This window comes from Pieris rapae, chromosome 1 (genome assembly GCF_905147795.1).
Source record: "Pieris rapae chromosome 1, ilPieRapa1.1, whole genome shotgun sequence".
In the NCBI taxonomy this organism is placed as follows: Eukaryota; Metazoa; Arthropoda; class Insecta; order Lepidoptera; family Pieridae; genus Pieris; species Pieris rapae.
This window is the reverse complement of record NC_059509.1, coordinates 3,518,706-3,546,610: the sequence shown is the minus strand read 5'-3', so window position 1 is coordinate 3,546,610 and position 27,905 is coordinate 3,518,706. Positions and strand designations below refer to the sequence as shown.

At 38.5% G+C, this 27,905-nt stretch overlaps 1 protein-coding gene across 3 annotated transcripts; it reads right to left on the bottom strand.

Moving 5' to 3' along the window:
• Positions 1-56: 56 nt before the first annotated feature.
• On the bottom strand, positions 57-27,882 carry LOC110994772 (lysine-specific demethylase 6A). Of its 3 annotated transcripts, none has more exons than XM_022261613.2 (12): positions 27,661-27,882; positions 27,209-27,314; positions 26,583-26,691; positions 25,903-26,011; positions 12,710-13,017; positions 11,917-12,142; positions 10,847-11,104; positions 8,629-8,848; positions 8,433-8,492; positions 8,223-8,331; positions 3,150-3,285; positions 57-2,998 (listed from the first exon to the last, which is right to left on the bottom strand). In XM_022261613.2, exons 1-12 carry the CDS (start codon positions 27,723-27,725, stop codon positions 1,468-1,470), a joined length of 3,237 nt encoding a protein of 1,078 aa, XP_022117305.1. In that variant the 5' UTR covers positions 27,726-27,882; the 3' UTR covers positions 57-1,467. The 3 variants fall into 3 exon arrangements, with proteins under 3 accessions (XP_022117305.1, XP_022117306.1, XP_022117307.1); XM_022261614.2 differs by having other exon boundaries at positions 3,150-3,282; XM_022261615.2 differs by lacking the exons at positions 25,903-26,011; positions 26,583-26,691; positions 27,209-27,314; positions 27,661-27,882 and adding an exon at positions 23,022-23,256.
• Between the last annotated feature and the right edge of the window lie 23 nt (positions 27,883-27,905).

Below are 27,905 nucleotides of genomic sequence, written 5' to 3'. Positions count from 1 at the left end.
AGATGCCTAAGTTATTTATTATAACTATATTAAATGAGGTAAGAGAAATAAAATAATTTTTCCATATTACATGTTTAATAAAAATTTAATATTACAGTATAAACAGTAAGGTCATTACATGGCAGTGATGTTACAATAATCTATAAATATCGGTATTCGCTGTACAGATCAATCTTTGCACTTTTGTGCCGCACGACTTATTATAAAACATTAAATAACTTAATAGATATTACAGCTAAAACCTGTTACTAATGTTTTATAATAAGCATCAGACCTTTTCGCATCTCGACACGTGAAATACAACCGTCACATCTCACTAACATAGATAAAACTTCGTAAGAACTAACGAACCGTGTCGAGTGCGAAACGAATTTGGTATAAAATTTGAGAATTCATTTGCAACCAGCTGGTCGGTTTAATATATACACTTCTCGGATGAGATAAACGCTTAGCATTTACTTTAGTATTACAAAATCTTATACCAAAATTCGTCCATTTCCTAATTTGCCTAACACCGAGCCAAATACAATTAACACTAATTCTTTACATTCCAATCCAAATTTTACTATAAACCGATCAACACGACGGTAGCAAGGGCTGGTGAACACAGCATTTTAAATGCGTAACACTTTACAATTTTGCATGCAACCGCCCCACGCCCCACGCTTGAGATACCGGTGTGTATGTGAAAGTCGGTCCGGCCTCGCTCGATTGGGCAGAGGCGCGGACCGACCTCCCGTCCTTCACTTCCTGTCCGCACTGGAGACGGTCAAATCAACTAATAGAAGTGCGACATTCCCGAATTTCGCGAGTATAAACATTCTTTGGGACTCGACAGCACTTTTCACCAGACCCTCCTAAAACGCAGAGCCTCCGTGCGTCGCTCTCGCTAGTATTCGCTACGCGGCCTATTCTACTCGAGTGAAATAAAACGTTTAAAATAAATAATATGCATCTATACAAATAAAATACACTTACGTGGTGAACACCTGAGCACATGAGACCATTGCGGGCGGAGCTCCGAGCGCGGAAGCGAACTCTCGCCTCGTTCCGAAGCCGCCGAAGACTTATACGATACCGAACCGACGCGTTCGCCGGTGAATTGACTTTTTTATAAATATCTCGCACAATCACAAAAGTCATCGAGGAGCGTGTAAAATGTAAAACTACCTAAGTCTAGGTACAAAATTACTTCGTCACCAAAATATCGATTTCGAACAATTTCTATAACCACGCGTCGCGTATTAAAAAATAGATCGCGCTACTCGTACTTAGCTTATCTTAAATTGGTCGATTTCCGTTTACGTATCGACGGGGGATTCAACTAGCGTGTTCCTAATCGGAAACCGAAAACCGTCGGCCGTAGAAAATCCAAAACTAAAAATAGGGATCCGTAGCGACATCGTACACTCTCACACAGAATAAATACAGGTACGTCGACGTTCAGCGAGCCGAAGGGCGGAACGCTCAGTCGGGCGTCGCCGGCAGAGCGGGCAGCGCGGGCAGCGCCGCGTGCGAGTTGGGCGGCGGAGGACGGTGCAGCGTGAAAGCGTCGTACACCTGCAGCAGCTCCTCCATGTGGTGCTCCTCGAGGCACAGGAAACCCTGCAGAGCGGGACTCGCCCGACGCGCGCACGGCAGGCAGTGCACCACGTGCCTCTTTTCGTGCTCGCGCACGAGCAGCGCGTGCCAGACCTCGCGTTCGCAGGCGCCGCAATAGTGCGAGGCTTCGCCCCTCGCCCGGCCGTGGAATCGCACGGGCACCGCGCGCGCCCGGACGGCGCCCAGAGTGCCGGCCGCCGCCCGGAGCGTCTGCATGAGGCAGGTGCGCATCGCGCGGTGCAGGCGCGGGTCGGACACGCGGATGTTGCGCGCCAGGTTCCACGTCAGGTGCACCATGGGAACGATCGACTTGAAGCTCTGCACCTTGTTCCATTCGTAGCGCTCGAGCGCCAACGCGTACTGACGCGCCGTCAAAGGGCCGACGTTCCAGGCGATGTTGTTGCACCAGCCGGTGGCCTGCACCCAGTGCACGCAGCCCGCGTTCACCCACACGAGGTCGCCGGGCCTCTGCGTGAAGCGGTACACGGGGACGCCGTGCGCACGCAGCTCCTCGGGGTCCGGCCACCACGAGCCGTGCAGGTAGGACAGCCCGTGGCGGTCGCACAGCTCCTTGACGCCGCCCCAGTACGCGTCGGGCACGCCGAACCACTCGCAGTCGCCGGGCCCGATGTTGATGTTGATCGAGCAGAAGTTGTTGTTCTCCTGGTGGCCGGGCGTTCGCGAGCCGGGCACCTTCATGTACAGCTGCACCGTGTTCATGCCGAGGATCACGTGTCCGACGTGCGACAGCATGTTGGCGGCTGAGGTGACGCGCGCGAAAGCCGGCAGCTTCTGCAGCTCGGCCAGCTGGGGCCGCCACTTGCGCTCGTCGGAGAGGTCGACGTTGGTCCCGAACCGGAGCATGCGCGCCCCTCGGCGCCTCTTCACGGGTCCAGACTCGCGGCCGTCGGAGTCCGAAAGGGCCCCGGCGGCGAGGGGCCCGCCCCCGCGTTCGCGCTCCTCTCGGAGCGAGTCTTGGAAGGACCCGGCCTGGTACTGCGCGTATTTCCGCACGGTGGTGTGTGAACGGTGCGAGGCACAAGCCCACACGCGTCGCCTTCCGCTGGGGTCCCAGTTCTCGTCGGCGGACTGCATAAGCTGAGTTCGCACCTCTACGGCGTGATCGGGCCAGGCCTCGACCAGAGTCTTGGTCGAGAAGAGGCCGAGGTCGAGCTTCAACGCGGCCGTGAGACCGCGCACCACGGCTATCGGATGCTTCAAGCAGAAGTCTTGTAGCTGCGGCGAGAAAGCGTCTCTCTTCGACTCCACGTAAACGAAAGGAGCGGGCGGTGCCAGTTGTTCGGGGCTAAGACGCGGAGGGGGCACGGGGGGAGGCTCCGGAGGGGCGCAGCCGTCGCCCAGCACGGACCAGGAAGACGCAGGACCCGCATTATCCCTGAAACATTGGTATTTATTTAGAAGATACCCCAAACATACAGAACTACCCATTTTACAATTCCTTAGTAAACTTCGACACAGTACACTTGAATATCTATCTAATAAATTCTTTTCAATTACTTATGCGTCTAGTACAAATAAACACTCACTTGCAAGCGTCAAGTATCTGCTTGGAAGTCATATTCATGTTAAAACTGAGTGGCTTAAGGGGGTCTGTCTTGAGTGGCTCCAACTTCACGACGGCCTGCCGTCCACCAAGAACTGCCTCGCCGGTTACGCCTTCTGCTGAAACAAATGCATGGTTACTCAAACGACTCCATTACAAAAGGCAGATTTTTATATAACTAGCATAAATCCCTATCATATATCGAGTCATGTTTTATTAATACGTGTCGACTTATCGAAGTATACGAAACTAAATGAAAAAGTTTAGTTTATTTATTCATAATACTAAAATATCAGATACAAACTCTAAATCACCTATGATCTTTACCACATTGCAATCACCAGTATGAACTATGACACATATGTATATTCGTACCCCAATAGAACGGTAAATCGAACAATAAGTAGAACGATTAATCTTGCCGTTGCAATTAAATCGGCGGAAAACAAACAAAGGTTTTAATCTCAACACCGCATCGCTACGACGAGTTGTTTCTGTGCATACAACTGTGCCATAAGCAGACCGAATCACCTGCACAATGAAACTGCAGTAAATAACAATACTTATTAAATACTCTTAATGACGTCATACCACAAAAATACAATAGAAAATAGTGTTAAAATGTCTATCAGCCTTTTCTCTCTAACTGTATAACGCAGTGTCTCCCAACGTGGGGCATATGCACAGTGGGGCAATTTGATCCTTAAGGGGGAAATAGGAATCAGATGGATATAACACGTGGAGACTCGAGACTGAAGCTAACCAAATGGGAACCCAATATAAAATATCTGTGCAGCAAGCATCAAGCTCATGATGTCAAATAATATAGAAAAATCTTTATTAAAATTATTTAGAATTTCAGTTTTTCATTATTAACGTATTATTACGTTAATAATTTCCTAATTATTTCATCCTTTAACCTATCAGTTAAATTCTGAGGTAAACAATTCATTTATTTAAATATATATATATATATATATTATATATATATATATAAATTTAAAGTAAAAAAATTAGTATAAATTGTTTAAAATACAGTAATAATAATAGTATAAATTATTAAAGAATTTAAGGCTGGCTAAGGTAGGACGCGGCGAGGTTGGTATAAAACACTGGTACATATAACGCTAATAACTTCAGTACCTGCTGAACCAACATTTAATCGGTTATCATTAATGCCATTAAAAGGGTTTATTTTAATGTGTGTTTAATGTTTTATTTATTTAACTGAAATATAATGATCTTATCAAAATACACGAACATGAAGCACGGTGGTATTTAAAAAAAATACACTTAACTTGGCAAAAGGAATCACAATTTTTGTTGTAAGTACGCACGTTTTATTATGTTGCTCACATTGACGAATATTACGATGCCTTTAAATAAATGGATAATATATTTTGCAAATACAATACATTCATTAATGCTATGTGACACTAAACTTGTCACAATAAAAAAAGTGTTAACGTGGGATATATGTATATTAAAAAGACAATACTTTTGTGTCTATGAATTGATAATAGATACTCTTCACTAAATAATTTTTTAAGTTATTTAAAAAGCTCAGAGAAAAGAGATGATATTGAAGTACGCACATAATCTTAGTCTATACTAATATTATAAAGAGGAAAGGTTTGATTTTTTGTTTGTTTGTTTGTATGAATTGAATAGGCTCCGAAACTACTTGGCAGATTTGAAAAATTCTTTCACTGTTGGAAAGCTACATCATTCCTGAGTGACATAGGCTATATTTCATTTTCAAAAAAATAGGCATCCTTACTAAAATTACGATAACATTAACATTTGTTTATTATTTGATACAATTCTAACAGATGGCGCTGAGTTAAAGGTAGTAGTTTGGCAAGACGACGTTTGCCAGGTCAGCTAGTATTTTATATACAGTGTTCATGTTTATTTATTTACCAGTAGCCAATACATGTAGAAATTTTAGCAAACTACCTAACTATCGGACTGCAGAATCGACTACCGGCGGGGTTCTTCCCAGAGAGATACGACCTCTCAACTACTCAAAATTCGAGCATACTCCTCCCTCAAAGGCCGGCAACACACCCACTAAAAATGGGTGTCTATGGGCTGCGATGACTGCCCTTTTTCGGCGTCCCACATGCTCGTTTTAATATAATATGATTAATTAATTAAGTAATGTATATAAATAAAACAAATATTATTATAAAATTAATACTTTTTACAAAATCCACAGAAAACTTTTTCTTATTCATTAATGCTCTCTAAGTATGGCCTTAAATCGTATTTTAGGGTCGCTCTCCGACTAAGAGTCAAGAAAACTCTTAAACTGCGAGAGTAACCGGAGAATGGCAACTTAGATGGACATTGCTAGTCAAATGCACATCACAGGTTATGTTTCCGGAAGCGGTGACAATTGTCTCGAACCTACAGTCTCATAATCTCTTTCAACAAGTATCCGCTTGATTATTAATTAAGCGTAGACCAGATTTGATCAAAGCCACGAATTTCTAGTGTATGTTTCACAATTACACAAGTAATCAACGACCGGTTTTCCGTGCGGCTTAATACCATGGATTTGCGTAGAGATGTGAGATCTGCATCTTCAACCGCATCTACCATGTTTAGAGCAGTTGTTCGGATTAATACCAGCAACTGAGTTTCATCAAGGGACTTCAAGACAGAATACAAAATAGCATCCGTCTCACCTTGACGTCTATCGTTCTAAAGCTCAGCATTTCTTAAGGCAGTATTTAAACATCTCTTAACTGAAATGTTCCCGTACTTTATTTTTATTGATTATTACTGCAAGTCATCCTAATAATAATACTAATAGAACAAGTTTTAATCATCGCTACAATATATACAAACAACCAAGAGATAATATAACATAAATACAAGATATATATAAATATAATAATTAAAATATCTAAAACAGCGATATTATTTTAACAAAACACAAGCTAATCCAAAATATCCGCCATCTTGTTTAAGGTTTAAGTCCTATCAAAAGCTTTAGATGCATCGGTGGGAGTAATAAAATCGATTACCTATTTAAATTACCCTAACCCTAATTTATACCATTAAAATACAGGAATGCGTCTAATTCCACGAATTATATCGAATTCAACAAGGAAGTAGTTCGATTAATATATGCACAGATGTATCGATACATAGATAAGCCTCTGAAAATGGTTCGTGCCTCGTATGGGCACCTAATGAGGTCACGCTGACAAATAACACATATCGCATGGAATGTGGCAGTAACGGTGTGGAATTGTTAGCATACCTTGTACACTTGTAACTTTAACATACCTTTTTACAACTTGATAAGTTTTAATAACAGTAGTTTTCGTTACATAGAAATATGTAGGTTTTGGGACTTACTTTTACTCTTGAGAGGTTTATGTGTGGTTAAAATGCAGCAACAAAGATTTTCTAAACTATTTTTTTATATTTAATAGCGGGGCAAACAAGCCTACAGATATAAAAGTCATTGGCTACTACTTCTACTACTTGGTGCGTTGAAGGCCTTTTAGTTAAATTAGCGGCTTTTGTACAACACAATTTTATACAATATGTATACATATATTTTTGCGACATGATAAATTTTAATAACATTAGTTTTGGTTGGATCTTAGTTTTAAACTTCCTAGAGGCCTAGGTTTGCTAAAGAAGAAGAAGAGAAGTATTTTTGTTAACAAAACAGACACTTGAAAGAGTCCTTAAATATATGTACTAACAAATAACAACTGTATTGTGTAAGCCGACGGTTCAGAATTATTAATATACAAGCAATGAGACTGCTTTATTATTAAAATAATTCAAACAAATCAAACAGCACTTTCGACAATACAAATATATTTGTACCTAGTGAATGCTTTTGTCTTACCATTTTATACAAATTCTTATCGCAAACGCATATTTAACGACAAAACTTTGTCGATTTTATATTTATAGATTTTATGTAGTAAATTAGTTACAGAATAATCGTGGTATTGTATTTCAGATAATTTTTTCCATTGCTCTTTATTTTTTCACTTATGACATTTAAATTATTAGTCAACACTTTAGTACGTTAATGAATAAAGTAGTGTCATCATATGAAACCAGGGCCGTGTTATGATTGACACGCGTATTGATTTCGTTAAAGGCTTTGAGAAAACACATTCCAGTATAGTTGCTTATAAAGCAGTATTAGGCTCGTGACACCTTGAAGGAGTATTGTACCCAACAATTTATTAATTACCGGTCGCCATTCTCGCGTTTAATATGGAGGAAATACTTATTACACAATATCGGGCACATTACTTAGATTCATATAACTTCGTGAAGGAAGCTATTAATTAGCTCAGGGTTCGTTGAAGCAATGGCGCGTGAATGAACGTGTTTCATTTTGACCGCGATCAAAATTGGAATGTGCCTAATGCAGTCGAAATATTAAGACGATACGAGAAAGCTAACGAAAAGTGAGTCAAATATGTTATGCGGGTATGTACGGGTCTAGTGCCTTTTTTATAGAACAGGGCAGGAGGCTCACCTGATGTTAAGTGATACCGACGCCCATGGACACTCAATGCTAGAGGGCTCGCGAGTGCGTTGATTGCCTTATAATTAATATGCCTTAAAATTGAGTTTTAAAAACAACATGATCAAGATTATATTATTCTATAAAATAAATTTCAAATGTAAATGTAAGTTTACTATAATATAAAAAACCATAATTTTTAGATTTAACAGTACAGAGATTTACTCTTAAAATACAATTATTATTACAACTTGCGCAACTCGACTATTAAAATAAATTTTAGTTTTTCAATTTTGTCTATAAATGCTGGAAGTATAAATATGTCAAACTTCATATTGTAAAGACAGCTCTTGAAACTAGATTTAAGTTTGACTTAAAACTGTAATCGAACCAGTATAACATTGTTACCTATATCTAAATTTACTGAAAACGTCCTAGTCCCCTCACAAATCTGATAACTGAAATCACTCGTCTCTTTCTCTCAAATAGCGTTTCAGCTGAGATTAAGTGAGACACTAAAATTATTTGGCTTAAATAACTTACTGATAGTCTCCTTCTTGACATCTGGCTGTGTGTCCGCAAACTTCTTCAACAAATCTTCGGCCAGCGACTCCGCGTTGTCGCTGCTACCGCTCGTCTCACTTTTCGCAACCTGAAACGTAGTGATTGTTATCAAACTGTCAAAAACCCACATCTTAAGCCTAAAACCTGCCGCCATTTTGGATTAGGGGAAAGGGAAGGGATTTTACAAACCGTCCGCGCCCTCGCCGCTTGCGATAACCGGTACTGAGATAATAACTGTTGCATCATAGCCTGAAACAAAACATTTAAGTTTCATTAAAGTACTGACCGTAAAAACTTAATAAAGAGCTTTGAATGATTGTAGATGAGTGATAAGAGATTTCAATGTTTAAGAAGTTTTATTTCACCGTAAACACAATCAAAGTACTTGTTGGTGCGGAGACAGATTATGCGAGTTCCTCTGCAGGTGTTGAAGCGTTTGCAGCTGATGCGCGGTGAGTGGCGGCGCCTCTTCAATTGCGCTGGCGCCTCCGCTGCTGCTACGCTTTCCAGGGTACGGGGGTGGAGCGGATTTAGGTGCACGAGATGACATTTCAGCCGATATTGGAAGATTCCATGCTTCCTCTATAGATGGCAGGGGACGACGTCTAGAATTTCAAATGAATTAATTGGATGCTAGTAGCATTAAATTAAGTTTATATAATATATCCATTTTTTAAATTAAAAAAAAAGAACATCCATTTATAAGCTCAGCATCTTTTTCATAATAAATAGCATTTTAAATAAAACCACGTGCCTTTATACCTTCTACAAATAATTTAAATTAACTTTTGACGGAATTCCAAGGTTATATTTAGTAGATTTTTTTATATTATACGCTTATCAACAGACAATTTGCATACTAATAATTAACAAAAGCGGTTCGCTTTTTGTTTAAGAGAACTCGCTTCGACGACAATTAAAATTCGTTTACTTCACATACGAAGATCAATAAAAACTCGATAAAGATTTATAATTATTTTCTCGGCTTCAACATCCAGAGCCTTAAAAGAAGCCTACAAATCAAAAATGTATTATAATAATTAAACTTATGTACTTTAATGTGGGTTTCGGACTGCTGGTAACAATAAACATAAAATGAATCTAAATAGTTTAGATTTGACTATAAAATATAAACTCGATTACCCCGGCCCCTAAGACCAAGATTTAGGAAACGAATATAAATATTATAAATAGTACATTAACTTTTTGCAGTGACGGTTTCAGCAGTTGTTTGATGGGTAACGTCGCGAATAAATCTGACAAAATGGACTGGCTTATAAAAACCCTATAAACAAATGACGATTATTATCAAAGATTTGTTGAAAGTTAGTAGATATTTAGGTGACTATCACCTAAAGTTCTATAACTTTCAACAAATCAAAGGCAAAGCTGAAAAAACTACTATTTGTGTATTGTTTACGTATGAAGCCTCATATGAAATGGGTCAGGTACAGTTTCAGGCTTAGCGAAATATGTTACGTGGTAATTAAGCGGCCATTGCTACCCTTTCGCTGATTAGCCGAGTGATGTTCAACGTACAATACATGCGCATAGGAATACCATGACTCAATAACCCATTCGGAGAATCGTTTAAAAATATTTGACATATGAATATATATACCTATTTATCTAATAGAAATTAATTATTTCAGGTATTTTAGTACAGTAATACCCCGACTTACGCTACCTCGACTTACGCGAATTCGGAGTTACGCGATTTAATTTTCTCGTCTATTCGTTTTTTGTTTGAATGCCGCGCAGTTAAAGTCAAGCGGCGGCGTTTGTTTCTGACTCCCCCCGGCCCCCGCCCGGATTATTATTCGTTCAGTTTACAACAGGCACAGACGTGTAGTGATGTAAACTTTGTAGGATAGTGATGATGTTCAAGAGCTTGTGGATTCACACAATGAGGAGGTCACAAATGATGAGCTCATATCAATGCATGAACAAATCACAATGATAAACAATGATGATTCTTTGGATCCAGTTCAATTGGAAGATCAGATGACAGTTGGAAACTTGACAGAAGCCCTCAGTTCGATTGAAAAAGGGTTAACAATTTTGGAAAGCATAGACTCCAATGAAGAGCGCATTTTTGTTACAAAACATGGAATTAAAAAATGACTAGGATTTTACGAGGAGATATACGGGAGAAGAAAACGACTTTGTAATTACAATTTATGAAACCTTCTACATCAAACTAACTTCGGATTGCGTTTATACTATACTCTATTAATATTGTTTGTCATATTATCTAGAATGAGATACTAATTATTTCCTAAATTATTGTTTTATTTAGTCTCCAGTCCCAATTAAACATACTTTGTATGTCTTTATATGCAAATTTGTACCCCGACTTACGCGAATTCGACTTACGCGGATAGCGCTCAGTCCCACCTATCGCGTAAGTCCGGGGTATTACTGTACTTATAAACAGTTGATAAAAAAAACCTAGCCGACAGAAAATAATAACGAAGAGTTTATCGCCAGCTCTTCTCGTCCGTTCCACGAATATTTAGAAAATATAAATTTAGAAACATATTTTTTTACATTTATCTATTATATTTTTACAATAAAAAATAAAAATTAAAAAAGGTACTGACTTGCCAGTGACAGAAGGCATAGGCGCGTGCGCGAGGTGAGCTCTTAATGCTGCAAGACGATGTCTTAGTGCAGCACTGGAGGCTGTAGCGGCCGTCCCACCATTAGTATAGCAGGCGAAGGCATCACGGGGCATTTGACAGCTTTCGTACAGACTCCCAAGGTTCGTCCATGCAGCTGAGTGCCCTTTATCCAGTTGTACGGCGCAAATGTACGCTTGAAGCGCGTCCATTGGCTGGTTCTGTTGCTGGTATAGCACCCTATGACAGAGTTATTTTCATTATTAAATAAATCCGTTTGCGACGAATGATATATATTCCAGGGGTTATACAATCACACACTTACACCTAGATACAAATATAACTGTAAACAATATTTTACTGTAAACTTTCCTCACCAATTATGTATGGGAATTGCCCATGGGTATTGAATAAAAATTTCTCAATAAGAAATTACCCATCCAAGTGAAGGATAATTATTTCTTATATTTAAGATACCAGTCGAACGGATACAAGCAATGTGATTGAAATTTTTATTGCGATACATGATTCTAAAAACGTTCAGCAACACGGTCGTAAATTCTAAGCAAATATATTCATAGGCACATATATAAGCAACGCACGATACGCGATTTATTCAAAAAGCATCGATAACTGTTGATATCCTTCGTAAACGTCCGTTTTCCTATCTTCACACATCCGCTCTTAATTGCATTAAAACATAAAAATTAACTCGTGGGAAACAGAACTCATAATTATTCACATGTGTTAGAAACTTACCATTCCTGCGTTAGAAAGCATTGCAAAGGCTAGTATATGTTTTTAGCAAACAGTATATTTATGTCTCAGGACGAAAACAGGTAGTTTTATACTCTTATTCGCGCTGTATATTATCTTAAGCAAATCAAGCCAAAGGTACAACACTATATAAAGGATATTCAAGAACTGTTTGGGAGACGCAAGATCTAGCATAAGTGAAACCGATGTATCTATATCCAACCCATACCTTGATTACCCAACAAATTAGAACACATATAAATAATCATAATTAAATAAATGTCGAATGTACTAACCCAATGGAGCACCACGTGTCCGCGTTGCCTTCAGACTTTTCAACAGAGTTGCGGTAGGCAATGAATGCATCGTGAACTTTCCCTTGGGCAGCAAAACATCGCCCTAGAAGGTAAAGTCCAGCACCAGATTCGGGTTCCGCTACAACAGCTCGCTGAAGGCACCATACTGCCGCACGGCCTCTTGCTGCAGCCTCTTCCAATGACGCGCACCGATGGTACAACCACCCTGAATGAAGGATAAATAATGATTTCTGTCCTCGAGGCGTATAGTTCCTTGACAACTAACTCTTAGACGAAAGGATTAATAATTATTTGAATATATATCTTCATCAGTTACTTTTTTAGACTTTGAGTGTGTCGATACAGTATATAACTTATACACAATACCCAAAACAACCCTTATAAATAAAAAGTATTATTCGACCTGACATCTTTAGTGATATGAGGGCAATATTCTATATAATTTAACCTAAATTGCATATTCTGCAATGATCTAACAATTACATGAAGAACTTGTACACCAGCCATTGTTCTCTACTTATACACGGCATGACTAACGCGCCCCGTCCCAGAAGCCAGTACGAAGGCAATGTTTGTTTACAGAACTTTATGATCAATGTTAGCACATTTCTTTCATTTCAACGCTCGATCGGTTCGTGTAGCATTAGCTACGTTCCCACGCGATCATTCTCGCAATACATTCTTAGTCATAATAGGTGCTGTATTGCGGATTACGTATCTTTAGGTTTGCCATATCCGTGTCAAACGTGTAAAATTAACTCAAAAGACTCACCTAACTGTCGACAGACGTCCGCCTTCAGACTAGTCGTAAGGTGTGGCTCTTTCAGCAGTCGTTGGTAGGCGTCCCTAGCCGCCTTCTTGAGCCCTCTGGCCTCCAGCAAATGCGCAGCGTGGAAGCTCATTTCCAACCTGGTGAATGTGGCGTCCTGGTGTGGGGCGAGCTTGGCTCTTCGGAAGTGTATGGCAGCGGCGCCCCAGTGCCTCCGCGCCTTGAACATGAGGGCCAGCCGCAGATGCGCATCCGCCGCTCGCGTAAACCCCGGCGACACGTACAACGCCATTTGAAGCGCCTTCGTGGCCCTAGTGTACAAAACCCACCACCCTTGTAAGCATGCCACATCAAACGACTACAACCTATTCAAGGAGTCATTGAAAATCTTACAAATTTCTTAAAACAGACGAAAATAAAAAGTCAAAAATTCATTCATGAAAGACTAACATAGTTTAAGGACGTAAAGATAAATGGCCGTTGACCCGTAAAACCTAGGTCAAGGCTACGTTCGAACGAACAAATAAAAAGCGCAAGAATAATAAACATGTTTGCGCGCGATTTCGATAGTATTACCGATGCTATCACACACAATGATTTTAATCTTTTGACAACTCTAAATTTAGCAAGATAATAATTACGATTGCGCAAATAACTCGAATGTCGGGACCGGGTATTGCCTCGTCTGCTCTTGAACGTCCTTGGAGGTCAGACAATCGGTTAATAGAACATTGCCACCTAGACAAAGCACTGACATAAAAACAAATCACGCTTAAGCTTTGTAATGCAAAGTCCACACCCAAACTTCGAGAATATTTTTAATGCAGTATTTTTTGCTTAATGGTTCATTCTTTATAAATACGTTCCGCACACGCACTGGCACGTTAATGCCATTGGCGTTGTATAATGTACTGAATACCGAATGTTTTTTTAGCGAGGCCTGAGTAGCTATATCGAAATCAAAAATCTTTTGTGATTGATCTAAGACTGCATGTTATAAGAACCGAGGGTTTTGGTTGAATGGGTTCTTTTTAATAATGAACCAGGTACGTAGGGATACAATGAAATGCGCGACGCTTTATTCAGTTCTCCGAGACGCAAATGTGTAGAATCAGATCAACTACGCAGTTCGTTGAAAGAAGCGAGAGGCCGGTAACATCAGCGGTCCCTGGTCGTGGCGGAGCGCATCACCGAAGCGGAACGTCACCGATGCGCCCGTGGGGTCAACGACCGTCTGAGGCTCATTCGTGCAATCGATCGGACGATGCAACAACGCAACGTCTAGACAGCGATCGCGTCCCGAATCGGAGGCATTCGGGTATAACTTTATTTAGATGACCTCTGCTGACATTTTCGAGCCGAAACAAAGGAGTGAGGCAGGTGGCGTCCTGTATTCGATACCACCAACAACATTTAATAGCGTGCACATACGCACACACGCGAAGATCGCGTACGTAAGGGAGCTTTCACCTGACAGGCTAAAACTATAGAATCAAACGGTTAATCTATTAAAATCTTAACCCTCCTTTTATCATTAATTTAACATAATGCGTAAGTGCTTCTATTAATATCAATTAAAGCCGCAAAAATATTTCAACTTCTCAAGAAATCTCATAACTTTTATAACGTTTCCCAAAACATTACGTCAAAACAAAACAATTCTAAACTTTCGCCATTTTCCTTTGTTGACGAGCTAACTTTTTACAAATTCTTTCTTAACATTTATTTCAAGCTTTTTTAACAAATATTTACGAAACATCTAATTCAAGTTCGTCGCCAGTTCCGTTGTCTTAAACGCTGTGCGATCGCACTGTGTAAGTCCGACAGGTTTGGGCCAAATACATGTAAAAAAACTTCAAAGGAGGTTTTGTACTGCCCTCACGGTCGCTGGCATTGTTCTTACGCTTGCACGCTTTATTAAAGACCAATGTTTACGCACACTTCGGGTTTAAAGGACGTTAAATGAGCCCAGGACATAAAAGATAAGGCATGGTCTGTCCGATAAAAAACCAGTTTGTTACACCCTACTAGCCCGATTTGACACAAGAAAAAATAGATACTTAGAATCTCCTCCTCCATTGTCTTTAGTAGCTGAGCGTTATTTTAAATTTATTTTGACTTTCGCAACATGTCGGGTTGATGCACTCACGATATTTATATAAAATATGTTAAACATGTTTTCGATACCCTTTCAAACATGTGTGGGTTGTTATTTATTCGTATAACGAGGTGAATTAATACGTTATGCAAAAAACTCTCGAAGATTCAAATGTATTTCACCTGGAGCAAGGGATTAAGTCGGGCCTGCTACCTGCCACCAAACACGGTGAATATATGTATAACCCAGGTACGAAATTATAGATTCACATTATTGAATTGTAATTCAGTTGAAACGCACAACAATGAACAAGCATCTGGTTTGTACATAAAAGCTATTCTTATTTTTTAATCATATTGTACTTAGTCCTAGAAAATTATACCATTTCGCTAACAGAAATGATGCCAGCGAGTTTTGTATAAAAACGCGTACAATAACACGGAATTCACCATTTCACGAGCGTTTCATCTGTATCGTCGGAACACAAGGCGTTGCTAGGGGGCGCATGGGGGGAGGAGCAGCACCGGGATGAGGCTTGGCCTGACCTAGTTCTGCACACTCGCGTCAGCTCAAGGACGGATCGACCGCAATAAATAGTTCTTTCGTCGTCCGCCAAAGCATAACATAAGAGCCGAGCAAAACGAACCATGTGCCACGACACGTGATCCTAGACGCCTAATGAATGAAAAAAATTTCCCACGGCGCTAAGCAAAGGGGAATGTTAGTTAAGTAATAATAACACACTTCCCTATTAACACGAGGGATAGAAAACAAGATTGACCGGGTCACGAAAGAAATGGCGAGGCGACCTTTATGTCGTTCATGCTTCATTATGAAACTGCAAAGTCTGTACTTTTTGAATCTATTAGTTATGTATAATATATTTGCTTATTGATACTTTTTGCGACTAACAATAATACTGTGATCACGAGGCAATCACACGATACATTCAACAGGCATCAATGCGAGTACAATTCACCTGACCAGATTGCATCACGGCCTTGGTGCCACGGTAACTGAATGCAACGCCAGCTGCATTTAAGTTAGCTCATGTAACTATTCAAGTTTATTGGAATTGTGCCGTAAACATGTACTTGCATACTACACACAATTACCAACAATTGTTCTAACTTTCAATATTTTATGGTTATTACGTTATCGATAACAATACGATTTGTTATTCGTCACCTTGAATATCTAACCCCATATAATTCTTTCCTTAGGTTTTTTTTCTTTAGCCCACCTGGCGTATGCAGTGTTTGAATAAGTCGGGACTGATACTTAAATACTTGTGACAGAAATATTTGTACTATAAAAAGTTTGCTTTATGCTTCGTTGCTACTAAGAGAAAGTCGGTAAAGATTTATTTTGTTACCTGCCTTTATTATAACGTTTAATACAAAACAACATGCAGTTTACACGGTATTTTTACAGCCTAATAATTTATTTTTATGACCTAAAGATCGTTCGGCGATAGTTGCCAAAGCTTTCTAGCTCAAGTGCGTATTCGATTTACATAAAAATAAACTGATCGTGATTTAAACAATTTCTAATGTTTTCCGCAAAACCGCAGTTAACATGAAACTTTCTACATTCGTGTAATGCTTCATCAATTACAAGTAGAACAATAAATACGCAATATCATTGTCGGCAAAGCAAAATATTCTCACAAACAAAACACATCCGATCCCCGTTTGTTTACAGACATTTTAACAGACCTTGAACTATTTTCGCGACTGAATATCCAACTACAATTTTCACTTTTACCCGGCATCGGACCAATTTCAAATAGCCCAAATGAATGGCATTTTATCGATATTTGTAGCTCTGGTATTTGTAGTTCTGGTTACTGTAGTAAGGCGCACTAACGTTTATTGCACAAATTGATAATGAACGAGCGAGGGCTCATTTATCGCTGCCGTCATACACGTTGACCTACTTTCGTGCGATTCGATACCACTCACTATACGTATTATCTTATATGTTTCATCTATTTTGGATTATGACTATTTCAACTTCATGGCTACAAGTTCCGAGCAATTCCGTGACCTGTATATTTGAATCGAATCTGGGATTTTCAGGTCGATAACAAATTTAGAATAATAATGTTTTTATACCATAGAGTAAATATGGATTGGTAGAAACTAACGGAATAAGCGCTGGGTTATTGAATTGAAAGACAGTAGTTTGCATCAAAGTAAGGAAACATTAGACATGACCGGTTATTCTGCCTGCGGTCGTTGAACACGTAGAGGCCATCCTTGCGGTACTTTAGGCTGAGATTAGGTACTTAGAGATAGTGAATAAGGATTTTGTGCTGTAAACACGCACATACATTAAGTGCAATACATTATGAACAGAGGCCATTTAAATTAGCAGGTTATAATCAGTATACACTTTACTATGATGACACATGTGCATAAAAACACGTGTAATGATGAAAATAACATTGTATTGTCTATAGCTAGAGGTGATACATAGATAGCCGAGGCCGAGCAATGAGGAAGTGAACAAAGTACAGCTGCATTCTGAACCAGTACTAGAAATGCACGTCTGATGCGTTTATAAAAAGCATCAATTCAACAGGATTTATAAACAAACTGGTTTCTAGAACTGCCTTATTATGTTTAAAACAACAGATTATCGCATACGTCCACTGCTTATTGTGGGAAAAAGTTTCACAGAATTGTTATGTCGTCGTTAAACATTCTGTTTCCTCGATTTAAAAACTAGAATGTGATTAAAACATGCAATACGATGCCCCCTAATAAAGTGTACAACTGTGCTATTATTACATCACAAAATAGAGTGCCCTTGACGACTTCCCTGCAGCTCGCGGTGTACAAGTGTTCTAACAAGTCCAATAGATATTTATTATTTACATGCAGCAAAATTAAAAACTATACCCCATCCCCAACGTTGCGATTTAGAAGGGTTGAACCCTTTGTGAGAAATTTCGAAGCCATCGACGACGGAGATTGTTCGCCTATACAATGGAGAGGGCACTAGCACATACGCGCATGAAACTTGGTGTTTAGTGATTTTGTTGGGGCCCAGTATCGCGGGTCGGGGGACGGGGCGAGGTTATCGTTCAATAGTGACGTAATATTGTGGCGCAACAGCCGTCTCGTTCCGAGCGGAGCCCTTCCATTGCTCCCTTTTTGTGGTCACCGGCCGCTTTCTAATAACTATTGTACACGTTCACATGCCGACTAAATAACTTAGGAATACACATTGACATCCGTGAGAAACTTTTCATGAACGTAATTATGCACGTAGTCTGTGTATTACCTCGATGCATCGTCTATCAATACTTAGGTATGTCAGATATTTCTATCGTTGTTATTGATAAATTGGGAATACAAGTCACTTATATAATTCGTTGGTATTGTTATCAGTTACACGCGTGCGTAATATATGTACAATAATTGTCTATTCGCGGAATTTCATGATTTGTTATCAACAATTTATTTTGTAACTATGAGATAAATTCACACCTACGTAAGTTGTATCCGGCGAGTTAGTTTAATATCACTTATCACAATGAGTTATCAAACTGTTAGCATTTGTAAAAATAACATTTTATTGAAAACTTAATTATTTAGGAAAATTTTATAATGCTCATTGAGACCTTGCAAGGCAATCTTTTTATTTAGTTCACGAAGAATTTCGTTGACCTGACTATAGTATGAGTAATATGAATTTTCTCGTCATAGCTTACAATCCACTAGCGATTTGGGATTCACGTCAAAAATATGCGTTCACAAATTAATAACAAAAATGTTAGTACCTTTCAGTACTTAATTTGGTATTTACGGTCCTGATAGCGTAATATGTAATGAACAGTAAGACGAAATTGGTTATAGACGTGGCCTTGGGATGTGACGTAGAATGGCCCGATGACGCGGTATGACGTGCTGTGCTGATTTTTTCGCGGAAATTCCAGTGCGGCCAACGCTCGCAGATTACTTCAACTGATCTGTCATGTTACAACAATGTTACATCAATAGTTGCTATTTTAATTTTCAAATAAAACAAAAGAAGACGAACATATATTAGACGTAGTATTTATCAGCATGAGCTTATGGGAAATGTGTCGCTTTTCATACAAAAACTGGCGCTAACATGAAAACTAGGGCAAGCTGCTTGACACAGTTCATGACATCGTGGGTTGCGAGCCCTACTAGATGTAGGTGGCTGCATTATTATGAACTCGAAGCAGCTTAAACAAGGCATTTAGCTTTCCAAAATGAATTAATGCGAACGATTTGAATGCGGGAAGTGTGACTCAAATCCTAAGGAGGTCATTGACAGTGGAGACGCTTGCAGGGAATGCATCGAGCGAGTTCCGGTGCACTACGAAGCAGGTATAAATAGCGATCCGTTAGTGTCGACGACCGCGCAGGCCCCATAGAACTAGCCATGCTCTCATAGCTAGATCCTGATTCCTGACCTAGATACTTAAACAAAATATTGTGACGTCGGGTCGATGATGTAACGTGAAGCCTAAGATCGGCGTGAGGTTGCGCGTCTAGACGCCAAAAACCATTAAAAGACGAGGATGTAATGTTGCAAGGGGAAGCGGGAGGGCTAATAACGTAAACGCCCTTATTGGCAATTTAGTGGAGAAGAGAGGTGCGCGCGCGGCCCCTCTCAACCTCTATTATAATATTATGCGTATAAGGGCAGATGCGTACGTGACGCGAAGCGTGCTTAGGAGGGTGCGGGGGAAACAGCCCCGCCCGCACATCTTCCTAGATGCACTATTTGACTAGGGTCGGAGACCGTCGCCAACTAACGCCGCCAGACGTGATAATATAGCTTTGTATTGTACGAACGGCAAACACTTAGATATACTGCTACGGCCCAAAAGTACCGACGAAATTCCGGTTAGACCGCTATTTCTGTTTGCGAAGTAGATTAGTTAGAACAACGTCGGAGCGCGAACAATTTTGTTATTGTGCAACTGATTCAAGTAACAAATACATTTAATATTGTAGATAATGGTATTATTAACCTATTTATAAAGAAACACATATTCCACTTAACAATATTTTGTTCGTAAAAGAGAGCAAGGTCAGATGGCATCTGTAAGATAAGAGGGAACGACAGCGGGCACGCGTCAGGCAATAACCGGCCCTCATAAACATTGCCATTTGTGAAAACTGCATCGGTCTTTCACACTACCAACGTTCAAAAGTAAAGTCAAAGACACGATGTCTGACTCATCCTACTGCAATATCACTTTGTGTTGCGAGGAAAAATTTCTAATAGGCTATTTATAATTGCATTGAGGAAACAACATCCGACACTAAAAACCCTGTAATAAACTACAACAATCATAATTGTTATAGTTAATTTCGAACACTTACACTCCTAAATACATTTTATGTTTTCGTATTTTGTGCAATAAAATGTAAAAATTTAAATAAATATATATAGAAGACATACTCTTTGGCTATACAGGTAAAACTAATTTTTGTTTGTCTATGTAATTGAGATTCGTTTCTATATTTTAATTGGCAGTGTTCATATAATACACAAAACAATGTTTTATATCTCCATTCTGTGGTTCACATACAAAAAGATCCGAGCTCGCGTTGACGTAAAATTATTTTCATTATTTTTAAATTCTTGGTTATAGTTATATAAAGGCAGTTCTAATAGCATTTTGTAATAATTATTGATCCAAATAGATGCATGGATTGACCATATACAGTACTATTCTTTGACTATAGCACATGTTATGACAAACTTTCTGACAATAGACAATAGTCAAGACCATGGGTAATATATTTATGGTTGTTTTTTGTATCAACACTTTATTGTATTTACCTGATTTTGCTGGTCGTGTCCACATGTTTTAGGGACGACACCGCTTTTTATATTTTCGTATGTAAGTTAATTTTGACATGTGTTTGTCCTAATTTTGTGGTCCAAAAAAAAAATTATATAAGCGTAGTTCTAACTAGTTACTATAAGTGATAAGAAACGATAAACTGTTACTACGTGATCGAATCGAAGGCTATATGTGCCAAACGTTACGCAACTATGTTATCTATAGAAATTATCGAACAAAGCAACTTCTTATCACAATAATAACAAGGGTACGTTTTAAGAAACTAAACGTTACATCTAACTCCCTCATGTCAAAAATCTATAGTGTCATACTTTGTGCTTCTGAATCAAAGACCGAGTCACTGAAAAATGACTTTTCTTCTCCAAATGCTTAGAGATAAGTTGAAATTCTGTGAAGGCACTTGATGAGCCACATTTCCCATCGATTTCCTCTGGGTGTGGTTAGGTTATGTGCATAGCTAATGTGGTCGGACAAAGACGCAGCTGATGCGGTGACAGGTGTGCCAGCAGCCGGCTGACACCTGCTGCGCACGCGCCACCGCAAGCTGCTCTATTCATTACAAACCTACCTACAAGGGCTAATACCTATCAGCAGCTGACTAAGAACATTACATAAAGATAAACCCTAAACTCTTAGAAAAATAAACTTTCAATAGCAAACTGGACTCTAAATAAATCTTCAAGTAACTTCAGAAATATAAAAACAATCCGGACTATCAAAAACTCCAATGCACAAAGTGGCCTTACAGACTCGTCAATTCCAAAAAATGACAAAAAATATGTGGCATGAATAACATAACAGTTAAATATCCGTCAAAATGTATGTGACCGTTCCGCATTGTATTACATACTAGTTCCCACAATACCACGAATGCTCCTATTAACATGAATTTATGTATATTTGTAGTTCATAACTCAGTTTATATCAAAGCTGTGACGTCATTACATGATTCAGAAAAACAAAGGGAACCAGTTTATTACAAAATACAGCTTAACTATGGGAGCTAGAGGATATTTACCGTTACTAAGCGGATAGCGGTGATAGTGCGAACCGGTTAAAGATAGCAATTGGATAGTAATCATAGAATGTAACGTAAAACCGATTTATAAATCGTTTTTACAACATTATTTTTAACTAAGATCAAATGACATTATTATTATTATTATTACAATGACATTCAGCTCGTTTGTCGTTTGCCATTAATACGATTGCATAGTTGAGAGAGACTACATGTCTACAGGACAAAATCGTGTACAGTTTTACAAAAATAGGTCGCTTTTACCAATTTTTATTAAAAAGTTATTTAATGAATTAACGTGATTCTTAAGAATACTTTACCGGTAATCATACGTTTTTGGTTTTCCCTCTAGTGACACAATTCATTGTAATTGTGTTTCTCATTGAACTTCTTGCAATGCGCGCACTAGCGGCCGCGGAACCAATGACGCGCGGATAAAATTGCGCGAAACTGCGAGCGACATGACTCACTTTCCTGTCACTACACGTAATGATTACGATACGCTCTTCGCGTAAATCGGGACAAGATACCGAGCACATGAATGACTAAACACAAGTAAAATAAACTTAGACGCTCTCCATACTTTCTATTTGAAAGGGCCGGAAAGAAACGTACCTGACGAATGACAATAGAACGGAAGTGGGTACCGACAACACTTTTTGCGCTTATTATTATTAAGGGCATATCAAGATGTCTTGCTTAGATAGTCACGGTTTCGAAAATTACGATATGTATGTTTTTTAATTATCTATATTTCAAAATACATATTAACTATAATAACATGAAATAATAAAATTAAATGAAGCTGCAATTAATACGTACCTATTCCCAAGTAGGTACCTCAAGGAAAGATATGTGCATAGTTCAGTGAATTCATGAATGGAAAAAAAGTCAATAACAATCGTTTGATAACAAGGGCCAGCCTGAAGGGAGCGGCACAGCACGACATCGCGTGTCGCAGCCGGACACCGCCGACCTACATTTTATGCGACGTCAAACTCATTATGCACTTAACATTCCTAATTTTCTTGCAGTAATTTACACTCGCTCGCATCTCAAATTCGCAGCGATTCGGATGACGACCCCTCGGCTGACTACCTGCGAAAAGACACTACAAAAAATGCACTAAACATGCTCACTAACAAAAACGCGACCTTCCGGCGGGATCAACTTCGGAACCGTCGACGTGGGTTGGTGGGACCTGCATTTTGGAAAACAAAACAAAATAGAGAGGCGCGGGCGAGAGTGACGGAGGGATACGGGCGGCAGGTCGATAGAGTGAGAGCGGCACGAGGGCCGACGTAAACAAACCGCGATCGGGAACTTCGACCGCACTTACCATTTTGGATATCCTGGGTCCAGGCCGTCCAGAGGCGGTCGCGGCCGGGTAGTGAAGAGCGGGGGCGTCGTCACAGGCTGCCAGTACTAGGACACTCACTCAGGTGGGCTCGGATTGATAACAACACTCGACAACGTCCCGGTCTACACTACGTCTGCGGCCCGCGCCAGTGCAGCATACGTCACCGCATCCCGCTCCCGACTGGCGTCTTACCGAGCGAGCGACGACCTCGCTGCAGCGTGCGCCGCCCCCCGCTCCTCGGCCCCTTGCGCCCCGCCGCGCCCTACCACCGCAGTCCACGATACGACAGTGCAGCTTCTACAGACTACACGCTTGCTTGTTTATTTACTTTAAACATGAATTTTTTAACTCGAAAACTACCATTTAATAAAATAACAACAGACTCAATGATATAACAATATAGTCATTCTTAACGGCTGAGACGGAATTATTTTAGGTTAATGCAGCAATTTTTAGAACACTGCTCAAATATAAACTGTGTCTGCACTCCCCCCGCGACCGCCCTGTCAGTCCCTACCTCGCATTGGCCCTATGTCCGGTGAATCACGACATAGATAGGTAAGAGGTTTTCGTCAAAACTCACCAACATTTGTATGAAATAAATACATCGAATTTCTTTTCTGTCTCCCAATAAAAAAGAAACAAGGAAAACCAAGCCAAATAGACATTATGCTTTGTAAAAAAAGTCAGAAAGTTGTATTCATCTTGAATCGATACTAATATGGGTCAACTTTGCTTGATCGAATCATTGGACGTTTCATTCATATTTTTTTTTCATACGGCTTAGTGTTTAGACAATAAAGATTACAAGTCGAATTACAATCCGACACCTCGGGTATTTTAAATCGACTATACATATTACTAAGGACATTGTAGATTAAGTAAAAAAAAAACATTTTTTTTTGTATTTTACATAAACAACAAATTTTTTTTTGTTGAAAATCACACGGACAAGTCATCGGGCATCAGCTCGTGACAAATAAATATTATATTACCCGGAAACGTTTTGCCATATAAATATCATTACAATACTTAAACGCTATAAAAATGGGGATTATATACGTATGTATAACGCGAAATCATTAAATGGGGTGGGGTTATAACATAAGGGTATAAATAATAGTTTACGACCTATTCTTAGACCTATATATAATTTCATAAAATTCGGTCAAACGAGTTTATTTACAAACGATGTGACACAAGAATTGTTTCCGAATGTTAATTACAACATAGATTCGAGTGAATAAAGTAACCCAATATCGAAAAAGAAATATTGATAAAAAAAATTTTTTTATTTTTTTTTATTTATTTATTTTACATTAAATTTTCCTATCTTTACAGTAACGAAGTCGCGACTTCAGAAAACGCATTTAAATAAATACAAATATGATCACAGCAAAGCCTAAAACTAATCTACTATTTATTATAGTAAAAAATCTAAAAGTATTTTAAAATAAAAATATGAACGTCAGTAATAGTGCTTATATATTTTAATTTACTGCCAGTTCTCAAATCAAAGGGGCAGAACGGACGTGAACAACTGGCAATAATAATTTAGTGTCGTTGTTATTGTTCATATAACAAAAGTTAAATTACCTGAAAACAAAACTTACAGAAAGATACAAATGAATACATGCGCTCAAATAACAAAAGGTACGGCTTATTTAGATATAAAAAAAGCAGTGGCCTTACAACTCTTGGTCTTCGGATCAGATTTCTGTATCTGTTTAGATTTTTGTTATTCTAAAAGGCGATTTTTTAGATTAGGTGTTTTACTTCAATCCTGGTATACAGTTCAGAGTCCCTCAACGAGCTATGGAGAAGGGCTATACTCGGTGTAAAACGCGATCGTATTTGAAAATAAGAGATCCGTAAAAGAGCTATAGCGGTTTTCTAATGTAATATATACTGTGATATATTATCTTGAAAAATAAAATATATAAAAACTAGTCACTGACATAGCAAAAGAGTTTATAAGCTTATTATGGCAGTGGTCGGGTGGCCGATTGGCCCAAGTCCTGGAATGGAGGCAGAGGATCAGACCGTGAAGCGTTCGACGGCATAGTGTGATGCCGGAAGACAGATAACCTGGTGAGGGTTGAGCGAAGGCCTTGCATGCAAAACGCGGGTAAACCAGTCGTACTAGTAATTTAGGAGAGAGACATATATCCAGCAGTGAAACGACGATTAGGCGAATGGGGATCTACCATATGTGACTAACACACGTCGCCGGATTTTTAAGTCGTTGTTCTCCTTTAGTGTTGCACCCAAAAAAGTCCATTTTTATACTATCGGGGTTTGAACCTACGACCACACAGTTGAGATGCGCACGTATAAGCAACATACACTGCTATAATTTTCCAGGAAATCTCTATACTTGTAGTCAATTAATTAAACTTCTTGCCATTTGAAAGCTTGTGCTTTGCGGTTCTACCCGCATTAATTCAATCGAAGCACGATAGCCAAACGTTTCACAGTTAAAAAACTGGGATAATTTTTTTTTTTTTGTTAGATATGGTATCGCAAATGTTCTATAAAACTATAGTACATCACTATTCTCTATTGTCAATAGTTTCCGCAGCGTACGCGATTTAGATTTGTTTTTGTCTTAACCACACCTTGGGTTACAATATTGTAATTTCATACTTTTTAATAAATATTCAACACTCTACATTTATCAGGGATTATGTAGACTTCTAATTATGAAAGTTTTTTTTTTCAAATCAGTCCTGTAGTTTTAGAGTCTATTTAATGCAATCAAAATAATCAAATCAACTTTTTTTTTAATATCACCAGAGGTACTTAATATATGTCCTTATAACAAATTGTCAATAGCTGTTAAAAAGACTTTAGTACTTACCAATCAAATGCATTATAATGGTAGTAACAGAGCCCTAGTCCATATAGAAACAAGGGATCCTTCCAGTTGTCTTGTTCCAAAGCATAAAACTTCTGATAAGCTGACATAGCTGCAAAAAATCCAGTACATATTCATTGTCAATACACAATTTAGTGGGCAAAGTGAGATGTTTCAGTATACAATAGTCAACATATTTCTAGTACAGAATCTATAACCAGAAATATATTTAAAAAAATAAGATTGAGTTAATATATAAATAAAGTGCTTAATTTCACAACACCATTTTAGTAAAGTTAGTGTAAAAGATTTTTCTTCCTTCTTCTGCTTTGATAATCAATTTCAGTTGCTTTTAACTTCCAATAGCGAGTTCAATACTGAGTTTGTATGTAATTTCGATGTAGTGCTCACAATCTTGCGGTACTAACCTAAATATTAAAGGCGGTTTCAATACCACTTTTAGGAGTAACAGACTATTGGGGCAGATAAATATACCTGGGTATTGTAATTTGGGTATTTATTACTAAATTAAATAATTTATCTTCTTAACGGACAAAATATTTATTAAAAAAAACTTGTACTACAACTTTTAAATGCATATTTATGAAATTTTGATTACATATGAATAGTATGGGTACTTTGAATTAGTAATTAAAATTATATGCAGGGAATAAAATATGTACCTTTTGCATAGTCTTCAAGAAGGAGATGGAAATGTCCCAACTTACAATATGTTTTTGGATCTATACAAATATCTCTTCTGGCACCTGGTGAACATGCTCTTTCCTCTTCCTAAAATAGAGACAACACATTGTTAGCTTATTCACACACGAGTCTTAATTTGTATAACTTGTTTCTTTTCTTTCTTATTGGCATAAGGCTGGCTGGCTAAACAAGGCTGCTTGCCTTAGGCCTCTATATTGCAGTTACAAACAAATATACCTAGCTGATTTCTTCATTTGTTATTCTGAGACCAAGGTGCATTCTTGAGCATGCCTAAAATTTTGGTCATGAAACAAAATGAAAAATCTAGATGCATTAAATATTTTTTATCCTGACTTAAGTCAAACAAGTCAGTTAAAGGAATAATAATATTTTACATAAATTGATTCAATTATATACTTATTCTATAAAATATAATTATAAATGGTTTTAATAGATATGATTGGAATAAAGTGTAACAATGATACCAAATAGTTAAGTTTAGGGCACCCAGAAGACATATCATTGCACCAGTTATTTGCATCCGTGCATCAAACTAATACAACTTTTCTCCAGCATTTCTAGACTTGATTAAGATTTATATTACCTTAACTTGTACCAACATTCCCTCCAAATATTTGACAGCCTTGAGAACAAGAGATCGAGTTCTCCCATGTTCATTTCCTCGTAATTTTAAAAATCCAAACTGGCGGCTGAAAACATAAATTTAATAATTAGAAGAATGTCTTGAAGATTATGATGATCTTTAATTGATATACTAAAATTCTAATTGCTATTCTTATGTAAAACTGTAATCACAAATATTTTTTACATCATAAAGTATGTTTTTTTTATTTATTACTATGTTTTCTATATGTACAATCCCTGCAATGGCTATCATTAAACAATTGCATAAATTGCAAGTCTAAGACATATAATAAAAAATAAATACAAAATTATTATACAAGAAATAAAATTAAAGGAGGGATCAATTCAAAAAGAATCTGTTTCCTAGTAAGAACTAAGAAGGGCAAACAAAACATTATTTTAAGGCGGCACCTGTCAAGCTCTGACAACACTTGCAGCTCTTGTGAGGTTAGATGAAGCTCTTCTTTGTCATCCATCGTTCCAATTCCCAGTTTCCAGGTTCGTCATAAATGAATCTTAAATTTTTCACGCAATGTTTGAAGACACTAGAGCTGAAATATTATCATAGAAGGAACAAGAAAAAGACGCAACCGCTTCTGACATTACAAACAACATAGGGCGAATGTGTCATGTCAGAATTCAGACATGATAGCTGA